Here is a 16464-nt window from a genome sequence, read left to right as displayed (position 1 = left end):
TACATTAATGACTAAGTAGGTATTATGTGTTAACCAGACAAATATGTACCTTTAAAACTTGTTTTATGATCTGCAAGAGGTTTTACATCTTAGAACCTTTAAGATGTAAACCTTTACATCTTAGAACTCATGATTATTAAGATAATGTTAATAATAATAATCCCAAAGTAAGACAGAGGATACAATGTCTAATGGTCTAAACAACAGCCAAATTAAAAAGTTCTAGGTAAGTTACTATAGAAAATCTGTAGAGAACTATAGGAAATCTCTTGGAATTCTTAACAAAACAAAGCAAACACTAAACAGTGTTAAAGGATAGAAAAGAATATAAAAACAGACATCATAAAATCAGTAAACTTGGAGAACATAATCAAAGTTAATTTATTAAAAATAAAAAATCTCAAAACCAGTATTGTTGAAAAACTGTAGAGTTAGAATTGTGTAATATATTTTAAATGACAGTAAAAATAACTGCAATTTTGGAACATAATTGTAGAGACCTGTTGTTCCAAGGACATGAAAATAACCATGGTTTTCTAACAACCAGAGCTTTTATATTCCTTGGACTACATTCATGCTAGGGGAAGATTAAAGGGCAGCAGCCAAAATGACTAAATTTCAACTTGGATGTTGAAGCATTGATTTGAAGGGCTTTTCTTGGCCAGAAGTGACCAAGATCAAGAGCCAAAATCCCCAGTGGAAATTTGTGCTCAATTTGGTGGGCTGTGAGACAGACCATCTCTGGCTAAATTAGCATCAACCTTATGGGAGGCCAGCCATGACATATGGCAGTCTCCCCAAGATCTGATTTCTTGAGACCACAACCTAGAGCAGGTCCCACTGTGAAATTATTCACATTCCTTGGAAAGAGAGAACAGGCATCACTTGTGTCCATCGAAGGGGGACACTGTCCAGGTGTACCCTGGACATTTTTTGAAACCTCTGGGCTGCTTCTGCATCTGAAAAATAAGAAAAATAGCACAATGACAGACAGCAAATGAAGAAAAAGACAATCATTGGGCCTAAACACTTATAAGAAATTAAGAAAGCAGACAAAACAGAAAAAAGACAAACAGCCATATCATTTGGAATGTATTATTCTAAAGGCAAGTAGAGCAGTGAAAAACAAATTATTTTAAGCAAAGTAAGAAATGACTATAGCAACAAAAGTTATTTTGGAAAGAGCCAACTGGAGAAAACAACATATGTTAAGATATGTCAACCTGACACAAAGATAAGGTGGAATAAGAATCTAGTCCCATCTGAAGCTGAAAAAAGCTGAATAATGAAAGCTAGTGTCATGAACTTGGCTGCTTAACTGCCTTTGTGTAAGAAAACATCTCAGAACTTTGAACTTAGGAAATTCCAACTTGTCTTGCACCAGGTCACGAGCTCCATAGAGCAGGAACCTATTTCAACAAGCAGCTTTAAAAAAAAACAAAACAAAATACTTTAATATTTTTTCATTTCTATTAATGATACATTTCAAAATGCAATAGTCCTAAAGTCCATCAAAGTAAAATACACTGAATAAAAATTAAACTTACTCAGAAAGATGTGCAGAAGTTGGGATACAAACAGAAACTGAAATTAGAAAAAAAGTTTTATATTTAAAACAGTATATGAAATATGATGAGAATAATGATTTCATAAAGAACCCATATTGTGACTGACTAAAAATACTAAAATAAATATCAAAAACCAAAGTAACACAATTATATATACACGTACCTTTCTCTACTACAACTTGGCAAGTATGAGTTTCATGCTGACTCAAGTGCGTAGCCATATTATCTAAGCCAGAAACATCAGCTAGGAAATCACAATTAAGGCACACTAGAGTAATGCCCCTATTAAAAAAAAAAGCAAATAGTATAAAAGAAAAAGGTTTTTTTAATCGTTTATGAAAATCCACATAAGTTCAATAATTATTTTCTATAATTTGCTTTCTGTGTCAAACTGTCAGTCCTATTTTTGTTACATAAACTTGGTATAATAAAACTGATTTTCTAGAAAATGACACAGCCATATTCAAATTATGCTAACGTTTATTTACTGAAACTATTCTTTATTTTATCAACTTCTACTTCTCAGACCATTTGCTAAAAGCTAGGAGTCAAGAGACCTACAGCCCAGTGTTGCTTCCACTAACAACTTGTGTCACTTCAAATAGTCACAATCCACCTGTGCATCTGCCCATCTGCAATGTAAAGGGATTGTATTCACTCACTTAATATATATTTACTAAGACTATCCTTATACACACTATGCTAGTATTGTACCATACTGTGAATGTAAATGAAAAATAAAATACAGTCTGTGCTCTAACAAAGCTTACATCTGTGTTTTATTTAGGTGAGAGAAAATTACAACAGAAATATTAAGGCTTTAAATATATAGATCATGATAGCTGTCATGATCTATAGTACATTGATCTATAGTACATCTAATCTAACACACAGTACATTGGTTATGTACTATGTGTTAAAAGTTTTCTATCTATCATTGTTTGATTTTCATAACTACCCCAGGTGGTATTATTCTCATTTAACAGTAAATCAAAGTAGTTAATTCACTACTGAAGTCCAACACTTGAGTTCCTCAACATCCCTGCATTGTATACTGGTCCACTTGCTGGGGCCTGGACTACTTGTTTTCTTACCAAACACTGAGTGCTGTAGTTCTTAAATGAAATATGTAATGATTATGAATTTTCAAAAAGCCTAGGAAATGATTCTTTTTTGCATTTAAGAATAGTTTTTATACTCATTATATCAAATTATGCAGCATTTGCTATTTGACATATTTAAACATAAATGGCATATTATAGTAGGTAACACTGGCCTTAAGATTCTCATTAAAAATGTGTTTAGCCCTGGCTGGTATAGCTCAGTGGATTGAGTGCGGGCCTGCGAACCACACGATCGCGGTTCGATTCCCAGTCAGGGCACATGTCTGGGTTGCAGGCCAGTCCCCTGCAGGCCAGTTCCCAGCAGGGGACACACAAAAGGCAACCAAACATTGATGTTTCTCTCCCTCTCTCCTTCCCTTCCCCTCTAAAGAAATTAAAAAAAAAAGTGTTTAAAACTTTGATTTTTAGTTGAAAGATATTTTAAAATATTAAACCTGCAATAGTATGTAAATATTTCAGAAAACTTAGAAAGCCACTATTTGTTTAATTTATTGTATTTTTAAGAGTCAAAAACTTGGGAACTTGTTGGGTAAAGCATATGAAGTACTGTTTAAAAGAAAAATATATATGTTAAATGCAAAAATAATGTTAAGTTGTTTAAAGGAAACTGAATTGCAAAGAAGACTGTTTAAAAACCTTGGTCTGTTCAAATTAAACTTCATCAAACATTCATTAAAGACCCTCCCAAAAGTGATTAAAATGTATTTGATTTCTAAATGGTATACTTTTAAGCTAAACTAAAAAACTTAAGGAAAGTTAAGATATAAATACTTAACTTTAATGATTAACTACGTAGTGTAATCCATTAACAAATTGCCCTCATAGACATTCAAAGTGGTCTCAATGGTAAGGAGGAGCTAAATGCCTGTTCTACTGGATATAGTTAATTGGACAGGGGTAGAATGCCCAAATCAAGCCTTTTCTAAACAGGGATTTGTAGTTGGGATTTATAATAAAATTTCTTGATCTAGAAAAATGTAGAAGGCTGAATACTATATTTGGGTCATCAATAGAGAATGCTGGTGGGCACAGAGAAAGGAGAATGGAACCCAAGTCCAGAGAAAATAATAAAGACAAGATCATCCTGCTTTAGCAGGTTAGACTAGAGAGAAGCCATGTCAGTAGCTAATGGCTTCCTGTTTCCCTTGTTTGTTCTGGCTGTACCTCCTGCTTTTACGGGTCCATGAGATTCTTTAAAATCCTGCTAATATATTGTTTTTTCTTAGGTGAAAAAGAATCATGTAATGCTATCACCGTTACTGTCAATTTAACAAAGCATATATACACTTTTGAAATTCATGCATCTGTAACTCGCACTACTGTCGAAGGTGAGAAGAAGGATATCTTCAATTCAACCTTCCTTCTGTATCACCTGACTTTATATAAAACATCAAAGGTTCTCCTGTGCCCTCCAAATTAAGCCTAAACTCCTTAGCCTTATTATTTTTTATCTCTAAGCTCAAAACTATTGCCCCAGATTTCAAACTTACTATATAAACTCCACGCTCCACTCATTTACTACTAGCTATTCCATCTGTATGCCTTTCATTTTTTCATTTCTGTACCTTTATTCATGCTATTTCTTCCAACTTGAAAGTTGCTGAGAGAAGCTGCTGTCTCTTCTATCAATTAGTATAAACAATAGTCATGCTTTAAAATCAAATATAACACCTATCTGGATTATTCCAAGTAATCTCTCCCTTTGAAATAAATAACCTCCATTGCACTTATTAAAATCTTCCTTGCACTATCAGTTATTTAAGTTCGCCTGTATCTCCCACATAATAAAGTGCACATTACCTGAAGATTGGTTCTAAGACTTCACCACTTTCATCTCTACAGGAGCTGTACACTATGTACATGACAGCTGCATAATACTGGGCTAAATAATGAATAATCCTTTTCAATAAAGGAGTAATTACAAGAACTACTGTTCTATACAATTGTAAGTATGCTATATTCCATTCACAGAATTGACCAATTTTTAACTTAGTATGTATTCAAGTTGAGAAAAACCTCAGATTTTAAAATGTAACTCACTTTAAAACAGAACATAGTTAAGTTTGACAACAGTGAGATAAAAATCACCCCTCCAAAAAATGTCAAACTAAAATCTTATCTTTTGAATGCAAAACTCTTTTAATTCTTATAAAACTTAATATCGGCAACATCAAATAGTTTACTCCATTTCACCAAATTCAGTAAATGTTTTAATATTATCCCTAAAATACTTTCTAAATTCAATCAAATTTTATTTCCCTGTGACCCACTGGTCCAAAATCATAGATGGGACCTACTATCCACATAAATGATTTTCAACACACACTTTAATTTATTCAACAAACAGTTACTGAATGCACTAATCAATGCTTGATGTAGACAAAAATCCATTCCACACATTCTAGTAAGAGGACACATAAAATTAAAAAAAAAAGGTGAAGTATACAGTATATCAGATGAGGAAAGATGATCTAGAGAAAAATTAAACAAATGAAAAAGAGGAGTGCTGGAGTAAAGTACAGGGGAAAGGATACAATTTAAAATTTTTGTTCTCATTTTACAACCTAAATGCATGATGATGTCATACTGACATCACTTTGTACCACTGAAACAAATTTAGCAAGAGAATATAGGCTAGTCATACCAGTAATCTAAGGATACAATGAATGAAACTATCAATATGTTATATCCAATAGCAATTACTTAGATTTCCAAATTGGACATCCCAACACCAGGTTATAAAAAAAAGTTATAACAAACCACAATGAGTTACCACTTCACACCTACTAGGGTAGCTATAATCAAAAAGAGACAGTAACAAATGTAGGCAAAGATGTGGAGAAACTGGATCTGCCAGTAAAAATGTAAAATATTTGAGGTATTTTGTAAAACAGCCTGGAAGATTTTCAAAGGCTCAACACAGTTAACATATAAGACATGCTTGGACAAAAACTTGTATAGAAATGTTCATAGCAGCATTATTTATAATGGCCTCAAAATTAAAATAACCTACTGGATAACAAGACTATGGTATAGCCATACAATGGAATATTATTTAGCAACAAAAAAATGAAGTACTGATCTATGCTACAGCACAGATGATGTGGAAAACATACTAAACAGATGAAGCCAATCACAAAGGATCACATATAACTCTATTTATATGAAATGTCCAGAATAGGCAGATCTATACAGACAAACAGAAGATTAGTTGTTACTTAGGGATGGGGGAGTGGGAAGGAAATGGGGATGACCAAATGGGTACAAGTTTCTTTTTGGACTGATGACAATGTACTAATTTTAACTGTGGTGGTGCCTGCACAACTCAGTGATATACTAAAAACTACCAACTGTACAATTTAAGTGTGTGAACTGCATGGTATATGGACTATATCTCATTAAGGATAATATATTAAAAAATTTAAGTCATACCATTTTTCAACAGAAAGACTTAAAAAATCAATTAATTACCTGAGATTTTCTGAATGCTTCTTAAAAATACAAAACCTTTTACTTGGACGGTTACTGTGAAAGCTGGAGAGACAAAACAGATTCTATTAATTTTATTCTACAATAATCATACTAACTTATAGCTGTATTTCAAGTCCTTTCTAGTTTTGATTAAAAGATCATGATACAAATTAAATGTCTGTCATCCCTGTGTAATTCAATATATTATTTTACCTATTTATTTTCTAATGTAATCTCATTGTTGCATAAAAGGAAATAAAGTTTTATTAGAAAATAAAGCACAAGTTAATTTAGTATCCATTAAGAGTTGAAAATAATTTTAATTTTTTTTGCTAATATTTTTGCTATAATATGAACAATTATCAAGAATAATCATTATGCCCTGGCAGGATGGCTCAGTTGGTTGGAGCGTCATCCCGTATACCACGAAGGTTGCGGGTTTGATTCTCAGTCAGGGCTCACACCTAGGTTGCAAGTTGGATCCCTGGTTGGAGTGCATACAGGAGTCAACTGATTGATGTTCTTCTCTCTCCTTTCCTCTCTCTCCAAAATCAATAAAAACATATACTCAGGTGAGGATAAAAAAAAAAAAAAAGAACAATGTTTTAAAAATCATTTTCCAATCTTAACGTGTTCATGTGGGGGAAGAGGGATAGAATCTAAATGATTTTAGAAGTAAATAGTACTCGAGCTCAATGCCACTGTTTACCATCTATAAAATCAAACATTTAGAGAGTTCTTTGCAATTGTAGTAGAGGTAATTAAAAAAAATAGAGCAGAACCACTAATGCAGCTTAGTAACCAGCTGTAGCTTTTATATAGCCTTTTAAATCTGGTAAGGAATATTTCCCTATACTACAAAGACAGCATTAGTCTAACACAATATAAAAGTGGAGCCATGGATTTAAAATCAGCATTTTAAATGCTGGGAGCTCATTTAGAAAAGCAAAATCTTGTGTCCTCCCTCAATCCTATTGAATTAATCTCTGGCACTGGGGCCCAGAAATGTCTTTTAACAAGCTTTTTCAGTAATTCTTATGCAAGCTAAAATTGGAGAAGCAGTAACCCTAGATTGCATAGATAACACCCTCAGCTCTGGAGTAGCCAACTAACCAGGTCATTCTCAGATATAAGGTAACTATTACCAGTACAGCATGTATGTGTGAGAAAAGAAATGACTGACTGAGTATAATCCCCAGAAAATATCTTCAGAAAATTCCTAATAGTCATTTCTTCAATCAGGGGATAACTTCCACTCAAGAGCTTATAAATTCAAGATGTTGCCACAAAAATAATTAAATAGTATTTTTGGAAGAAAACATCACAGGGGTGGTAAACACTGAAATTATATGCAAAAATTTATGTACACAACTGCATTTCCTCAGTGGAGTGAGTCCCAAATTTTATCTGACTGCCAAAGAATGTGAACCAAAGTTAAGTTATTTAAAAAAAAACACCCTATTTCTTTTCTTAAACTCAGACTGTTTTGGTTCATTTATCTATTTAGTAAGAGAATAGAAGAAAATATTTATATTTTAGGGCCTTTATGATGGCTTCCATTTCTGTCTATAACTTGTACCTTATTAAAACATTGGTACTTTTAAAATTTAAATCGTCTGAATCCAGTTTTAATTGAGTTCCCTATCTATTAAAAAAGACTTAGCCCTGGTCAGGTGGTTGAGTTGATTGGAATGTCATCCCATACAACAAAAGGTTGCATGTTCGATTCTCTGACAGGGCATGTGCCTAGGCTGTGGTTCCAGCCCTAGTTGAGGCACATACAGGAGGCAACCGACTCATGTTTCTCTCTCCCCCACCCCTATCTAAAATCAATAAACATATCCTCAGGTGAGAATAAAAAGAACTTATATTGCTTCTTTATTTGTATTTACATACAAATTACACACTTATGGTTTTCTGTATTTTAGGAATGAATCTCTTGCTAACAAATAAAAACTACCCTTCTTCCAAATAGCTCTATATGAAGTTAACAATATAGGAATAAATTTAAAGAGGGAAAAGGTTAGGATTTTTATTACAATATAGTGAAAACATAATATTAAAATCTAGGTTTTAAAAATTCTCTACCTGGTTATATGACTATGTAATTATCCAAACTCATTAAGCTCTTCCCTAAAAACAGGTAAATTTTACTGTGTATAAATTATACCTCAATAAAACTACAGGGAAAAAACTCCCTTTGTATTTTCTTAATAATGATTTTATTCAGTGTAACCATTTTACTTCCAAAGAAATACGAAAGGAAAAACTTCCTAAAAATACAACACTGTAGATGGTATACCTACTATATTTAAAGACACTAGATTAGAGGCTAATGATATTGGGTTGCCAAAAAGTTCATTTGTTTTTTTTCTGTAAGATGGCTCTATTAGCACTTTGTCTTTAACTTTATTTGAAACAATTCTATAAGATTTTATCGTGATAGCTGATGGACAAAAATCTTATCAAAATTGGTGAATTTTTGTGTAGCTATTTTAATATTGAAGATGAAAGAAAATACATTTTTGCATATTATGCTTTATTATTTCAAGAAATGTAAACATGCAATTGAAATGCAAAAAAATTGTGCAAGTGTATAGAGAAGGTGCTGTGACTGATCAAATGTGTCAAAAGTGGTTTGTGAGGTTTCGTACTGGACGATGCTGCATGGTCGGGTAGACCAGTTGAAGTTGACAGCAATCAAATCCAGACATTAATTGAAAATAATCAACATTATACCACATGAGAGATAGCACACATACTCAAAATATCCAAATCAATACATTTACTGGTGAAAATGAAAAATATGTCTTTTAGTTTATGGAAAAAACTAAATTAACTTTTTAGCCAACCCAATACAATGGGAAAGAAGGCAAACTGCTTTTGAGTTCAGATTTCGATCTGGGGATGGAAGGAATCAAACAGAAGCTGGCACAAAATAAATGCCTAATAAATATTTGTTAAATGAGTGAATACATACTCATAAATAATTATCACAAGCTAAACACCAATAGTGACACATAAAAAGTCCTGCACTTTCAGGTACAGAAGAAGCAAGCTATCAATTAGTTCATTTCAGTTAAGAAGCTCCCTACTGCCTTGCAACAAAGAGGTCAAGAGAGGAATTTTCAAGAAAATAGGAGTTAAAGGGATTGAAAAAGTAGTTAGAAATTAGATATTAAAAGGTCTTACATTCCTAGAAAATTTGAACCTCATCCTATTAAAATTAGGAAGGTAAAGGATGTTAGGCTAAAAAAAGTGACCTGACTGAATATGCCTACTCAAGCAACATAAGAAAGACTGGAAAAAGGCGGGTAGGTGGGACCTACAGAAAGAGACCAGCTAGGATACTATCACAATTAGCCAACTGTCCTTCTAGTTATTAGTATTTAGAGCCAACAAATCCACATAAAATATACAATAAACTCAAGCATATCTTTAAAAGTCCAGTACTCTTTCTTATTTATTTCACAGGAATAATTATAACAACATTTTTTCCTTGGAAATTTTAAAAGTCACCCTTCTAAACCTAAATGAAATATTATTTATAGGACACCTTCCCTGATTTCTTCTTTAAAAAACTCATTTTAACCTCCTCTGTGCTCTCATGGTCATTTGTTTATAACATTAAGCTAGGTAAATATATCTCTCCTACTAAATTGTGAAAATCAAAGGCAAGGACTTTATCCACAATACCTATAATTGACAACTTAGAAAAAAATATAAGATATAATTACTTGAATGCCTCCTAAGTACAAATCATATTATTAATCATTTTAATTTAAAATTTTCTGTAATAATCACAGTAACTTTCTTTTCAAAAAACGAAAACTAGGAGTCAAGTAACTTGCCCAAATCATAAAGGTAATTAATAAATAAATGGTGCCATGGCCAGGTAGCTCAGTTGGTTAGAATGTTGTCCCGTGTGCCAAGGTGGCAGGTTTGATCCCCAGTCAGGGCACATACAAGAATCAACCAATGAATGCCTAGATAAGTGGAACAACAAATCTCTCTCTCTGTGAAAGGTAAAAGTGTACCTTTTGAGGTTAAGTTACCAGCAAAGAAAATATAAAGAGGTAAGAAATTTTGAAGGAAGAAAAGGCAATGAAACAGAGAAGCACTCAAAAAGGAAGAAAAATTGTGGTAACAATTCAACAGAAGCTGAGGAGAATGGTTTCAAAAGTGAGTGACAACAATATCAAAACGCTGAAGTCATGGAGTAGTAAGAATTCTAAAAAATGAATAAATGTGGTGCATAAGTACTTGACAGACAATCTTTAAAGCGGTAGGGGTTTGTTGGCAAATAGGGATGACACTCAAATTTATGGATAAAGAACTAAATCACAAATAAGCTAGTAATAAACTTTTTACAAATGTAAGATGGTAAGAAAAAGACAAGAAATAAAGTAGGTAGTAGGGACAAATCTCCTTCATCTTAAAAAAATGCCTGAAAACGTTTGTAAGCAAAAGAAACCTGGTTGAGGGGAGCAATGAAGTAGCAAGTTAACTGAATAAGTTTGTGGAAGAACTAGAGAAGATAAGAGACAGAGTTAACTTTATTTGAGTGGAGCATCACTGACTTCTGAGATCACTGTCTAGATGAAGGTAGCAGGAAAAATACTGATGTTGAAAAGATTGATTAAAAGGATAACCTCCTACTGAATAATTTGTAGACCACATTAAGAACTAACATTAAAATACAATAAAACCTTTAGCATACTAAAGAAGGTTTAAATAGGTACTGTACATAAAGAGGTATGACCCAAGTAAAGTTAAAGATCACAAAGTTAAAGTGAGAGGTGACTGAATCAAGTACCGTTTTGGTAGTCTAGAGCTGAGCATAAAGTCTGGAAGAGGAAGACATTCAAGTCTCATCTTGGCCTGTGTGCCTGGTGAGCATGACTAAAGGTGACAGATTCTATAACAACAACAACAACAAAGGGGCAATCCAAACAGATGACCCTGAGGGTGAGGTTGACTATAAAGGTAGACAAGCTCTGCTGAACTTTAGAAAGGACTCAAAGCCCTGAAAGTGATAGGAAGTAGGAATTCAAAAGAAAGAAACAGTGTACATGATAAGATGAAAATGGTACACGGTAAGAAAGGGGGTACAATAACAAAAGTTAATGTGAAATGTGGGCATCAAAGAAGTCAAGGTACTGTAAGTTAGGCTAAATCAAGGTGGGAAAACTGTGGGAGAGGTACTGAACCCATCAAGAAAGGTGGGATAAGCATTTTTAGGAACTACTATAAAGGACACACAGACAAAAGCAAGGGGGAGGGTAGAAGCAAAGGAGGAGGTGGGTTTGGACAGGGTGGAGAGAAAATAAAAACAACTGTAAATGAATAACAATGAAATAATTTTAATTAAAAAATAATACATTAAAAAGTGGGAGAATCCTTGAAAGGAGTAGCTGATAATGACCAGAAGGTAACAATAAGGTCATGTTATGATCCATGAGAAGATCACTTTTATTAAACTTTAATTCTAACTTTAAAACTAAGGAAACTGCCTCACTTTGAATAATCAACCCAGTTTATATATAAATGATATTTTTACTATTTATTTTTTAAAATCGGAAATGCACCCTGAAAGATGCTTCTACTAATCAGGTACAAATGAAAGTAAAGTGGGCTGTGAAGGCTTTCTCTGCATAGAATCAATACTAGGCACTCAAATAATCTAAGCTGAGTGAATCAATGAAAGATATTTCAACAATGGCATTTTAACAAGAATAGTCTTTTATTTTAGTGACTAAATGCAAGGATAAATAGCTTGATAGACAGATGGAAAAAGAGAGGGAGAAAAAGACTCGAAATAAGTTCCTAGCACCACTGAAAATCCCAGTCTCTCAAAGTGACTGCTTTGAAGAGTAACACTCATGAGACTGCATGTGTTTGGTAAATATCTTTAAAGCATTTAAATTCTTATCTTTAAAAGTAACCAATTTTGAAAATTCCATAGGAAAAATAATTCCCATAGGAAATCTATTTCCCTAACAGACCTATTCTTATTTCTTTAGTCTAAATGCTCTTATAATTCTAGTTACAGTAATTGTATGAGTTATTTTGCTGGAAAATAGTAACCAGCATTCTCCTAGAAATTCTCTACTGCGAAATGTTTTTAGTTCCTTGAGGAAAAAAATTGACTTCTAATAGGATAACTGTTTTGAGAAACCAAACTTGCTGAATTATAATTCAATTGATAATTACAAATGTTTAACTCATCTTACCTCATCATATGATTTACATAGGCTTTGCTACAGCTAGTGTTATATCTGCAGAAACTACAGTGGACATATGTAGGAAAGTGGTTTGCAAAATCTTTTATTTCAGAACAACACTCAATGCACTTGTGAACTCCCCGACGATACCTTATGGAGATAAAAAAAAAGAAAATGATAAAATTTTTGTTTTATTTTAATACAAAAATAAGCAAGGAAAGCCTTATTAAAGCTCTGTTAATTAAAGTCATGTTGTTTAAATTAACATATGTAGACACAGACTTATAACTTTAAAATTTGCTATGAACAGCCCTGGCTGATATGGATCAATGGGGTGAGTGCAGGCCTGTGAACCAAAGCATTGTTGGTTCGATTCCCAGGCAGGCCACATGCCTGGGTTGCTGGCCAGGTGCCCCATAGGGGGTGTGTGAGAGGCAACCACACATTGATGTTTCTCTTCCTCCCTCTCTCCCTCTCTTCCCCTCTCTCTAAAAATAAATTGAAAAATCTTTTAAAAAATTTGCTATGCAACAGCTAGATTAAGTATAAACAATCTCCCAATAATTAATGCTCGTCAGTGGAATAAAATTAACCAATTCAAATGCCATAAGATATAATAAGCACAACATATAATAACCAGTGTAATATATGAATATTATAGGAAAAACATGGTAGTTAAGTAGTGTTCAACAGCAGTAGTAAAAATACTTTTATTGCTTGGCATTTATCATGACAGCATATAAATGTATGAAACAGTAGTATAGTAGAATATACTTATATTAAATAAAGGTTTAATTCTTATATTTAAGATTATGTTAGTATTGTATATCAGGAATAAAAGATTACCTTAAGTTCCTCAAAGCTGTATTGACTTTACTTTTTCTATTGCTACTAGACAAAGTGCTTTGTTTTTTTTGCATATTAGAGATTTTTGATTTGAATTTAGATTTACTTCCATTAGGCTTACTTGAGTTAGGTTTACTTGCATTAGATTTAGTTGTATTAAGTTTACTTGTGTTAGATTTTGTGGGATTTTTAGCAGTTACACTTTTTGTCCTTGGAGGCGAGACCTGAAGGGTAGAAGTGTTTGCACTAATGGAAGGTGTAGTTGAAGATCCTGACTGAAGAGGTCCAACTGAAGCTCGAATAGTAACCTACAAATAAAGATAATATTTACTTTAGAAAATTAATCCTTGTATTAGTATTAAAATATCACTTTATGACAAAAAATGAAATATCAAGTATTCTGAAAAAAGTATAAAAATATAAAAGATTAAATATTAAAATATAAAAATTAAATATCAAGTATTCTAAAAAGAGTAAGTGATTGGATAAGTATTCCATTTCTTTTAAATGTTTAAATAAAATTAAATGTGATATTTACTTACTTGTAATATATATTTGTATTAAAATCAGTTATATGTTGTTATTAATGGATAATTAGGAATTACATGAATATTAAAGAGCACATTCCATAGCTATTTCTATGTCCTGATATAACTAAAAAATATCACATAGAGGTCAAAATTTAGATCTCAAACCCAAAAAGTAACTCTACAAAGGCCTGCATTACCCTTTGCCCTGCATTACCCATAGTAAATGTGACCTCCTCTTTTTAGGTAACTCATTTAGCAGAATTTATATTTACAAAGGTATGGGAGAGATTATATCAATATACTTCATGAACAATTTATAATATCTAGAATTTCCTTAAAGAGAATTAATATAAAGTTTATGATTTAGTATTCAAAATTATATTAATCAGTTGATGATGGAAAACACAAACAGCTCCCACCATTTCCTGTTGATCATATAACTATTCTTCCCCCATGTACATTAGAAACAACCTATAGGAAGTCCTAAAAACATGTTTTGGAACACTGGAGTAGGAATCAAAAGACTTGAAGTTAAATCTCATACTACTTGTTCCTAGCCATGTGGCCTAGAATAAGTAAGTTATACTCTTTGAGCTTCTTTATCTATAGTGTGAGACACTATCTGCATTGTCTGACTCACCAGATTGCTATATGAATGAAATAATAGTACCTAAGAAAAAGTACACTGAAGGCCTAATTCTAAGGTGTCATAAAAACATTTAGTATCATTATTATTAATAGTATTACTATTATAATTAATAAAGGAAAATATGAGAGAGGGCTGCACTGCTTACATTCGTGTTATGCATGTCTAGTCCCAGCATGGAATGAATGGGTTGCAGGGAAGGATGCTGGATAGCTTCTCTTGCTCTAAGGTCTTCAGAGCACTGCTTTCTATTGTTTAATTAATTCAAATAACAGACATACCCACATTCAAAGGTAAGTACCCAAAGCCAAATATAAATGTTTTGGGGATTATTTCACTTTGGATTATCCATGCCTCTGTTTCCCTCCACTGGAACAAATATTCAAGAGCTGACTGTATATAAAGAAGTCAGAAAAAACAGAGGGTAAATTACAATCATCACTATGTAGTCAGACATGTGTTTGCTCACTTAATACACAAATGCTATCCAGCAGCAGAACTCGTTTCTCTGAGAGCAGACTCGGCAATAACAACTTTGATAAACACCTAAGAAGCTATGGCATTTAAAACACTACACCAGATGCTGAGGACACGAAGATAAATAAGTCATGATTCCTGATTTCAAACAGCTTAGCAGATACATTTGATACAGACACTGCCAAGAACACTTCAAAATAGATTATATAATATTGACACAACCCATTTGTCCAGGAAACACAACATCTAGTTGCACTCTTTACAAAGGAGCATCATTTCAGCATAGCACAAATTGCCAACTAAAAAAACCAATGGTTAGATTTTTTCTAAACATAAGAATCATAAAACTTGAAATCAGAGTCTTAATAAAAATCAGAAATCATGTTTTAAAGTATTACATTCAGGAGATAAAATCAGGCAAAGATAATTTCTATTATCATACCAAATGTTAAAGTGCAACATATCTGAACTCACTTTTGTTCCTGGAGGTAATCCTTCTAGCTGTTTAGGTTTTATAAATGTTCGATGATGCTGAGTCTTGTGATCCATTTTCTCTTTGCATGTCAAAAATTGCAGTCTGCATTTTGTACAACGATGTATTCCTTTTTTCTGTTTAGAAACAGTAAAGAGGAAAAATCATTTTTTCAACCACAAATCCTGTGTCCTAAAACCGCTCTGGCTTAATTTTAATGCCTAAGCAATTCTCAAAATAGTACTTTATATCTCACATCCTAAATATCAGCAAACTATTATTTCATTTTTAAAGCATTCTTTGCACTAGTATTTGGGTTTCAAAAATGTCTGCTACTATAAAGAAATTGAACATAAAAGTTGTAGCAATAGGTTCTAATTAAAGTTCTCTTAATAGTGGTATGAAAGCCCCTTTAATTATAATTTAAAAATATTTAGACACACAATACTGTGAAAATAAGCTATGCTACATGTTTTTATCATATAAAAAAAGTATTTTTTTTAAATTTTGCTCTCACCGATTGGTTTAAAGTTGGTAAAGGAAATTCAAATAACGAGACATTTCAAAGAAAGTTGTTATAGAAATGGTTATATTAAAAAGAAAGAAAAAATGGTTATATAAAGCAGTGCTGTCTAATAAAACTTTCTGCACTCATGAAAATGTTCCAGAGCCACACTTTCCAATGTAGTAGCCATTAGCCATAGGTGGTTACTGAGTACCTGAAATGTGCCAAGTATATCTGAGGAACTGAATTTTTTTTTTAAAGATTTTATTTATTTATTTTCAGAGAAAGCAGAAGGAAGAGAAGAGAAATATAAATATGTGGTTGCCTCTCACATATCCCTAACTGGGGACCTGACCTGCAACCAGGCATGTGCCCTGACTGGGAATGGAACCAGCAACCCTTCGGTTTGCAGGCTGGTGCTCAATCCACTGAGTCACACCAGCCAGTGAAGGAACTGAATTTTCAATTTATTTAATTTTAAAGCCACACGTGGTTAATGGCTACTACACTGGACAGTGCGAATATAGAGGGATAAATCAAAATAATTATTCCCAATATACTTACTTATTGAGAACCTTGATTGAGTGAGTCCCTCCTCAAA

The 16464-nt window shown here is 32.8% G+C and overlaps 1 protein-coding gene across 9 annotated transcripts in view; it reads right to left on the bottom strand.

Moving 5' to 3' along the window:
• Nucleotides 1–16464, bottom strand: part of ZNF280D (zinc finger protein 280D) — a 101319-nt gene that overhangs the window by 35714 nt on the left and 49141 nt on the right. For 7 of the 9 annotated variants that reach the window (XM_037151111.2, XM_037151109.2, XM_037151110.2 and 4 more), the window contains exons 12-17: nt 15361–15495; nt 13234–13541; nt 12397–12537; nt 6164–6226; nt 1732–1850; nt 1548–1584 (exon numbers count right to left, since the gene is read on the bottom strand). In XM_037151111.2, coding sequence (XP_037007006.2) covers nt 1548–1584; nt 1732–1850; nt 6164–6226; nt 12397–12537; nt 13234–13541; nt 15361–15495 — 803 coding nt within the window. Of the gene's footprint in view, nt 1–343; nt 960–979; nt 1426–1547; nt 1585–1731; nt 1851–6163; nt 6227–12396; nt 12538–13233; nt 13542–15360; nt 15496–16464 lie in introns of those variants that run through there. The other 2 variants (XM_037151114.2, XM_037151116.2) reach the window with 2 other exon arrangements.

This window comes from Artibeus jamaicensis, unplaced genomic scaffold, assembly GCF_021234435.1.
Source record: "Artibeus jamaicensis isolate MK-2021 breed Jamaican fruit bat unplaced genomic scaffold, CSHL_Jam_final contig_548, whole genome shotgun sequence".
NCBI lineage: Eukaryota > Metazoa > Chordata > Mammalia > Chiroptera > Phyllostomidae > Artibeus > Artibeus jamaicensis.
Note: the sequence above shows the minus strand (reverse complement) of the source record. Positions and strands in the feature narration are given on the sequence as shown.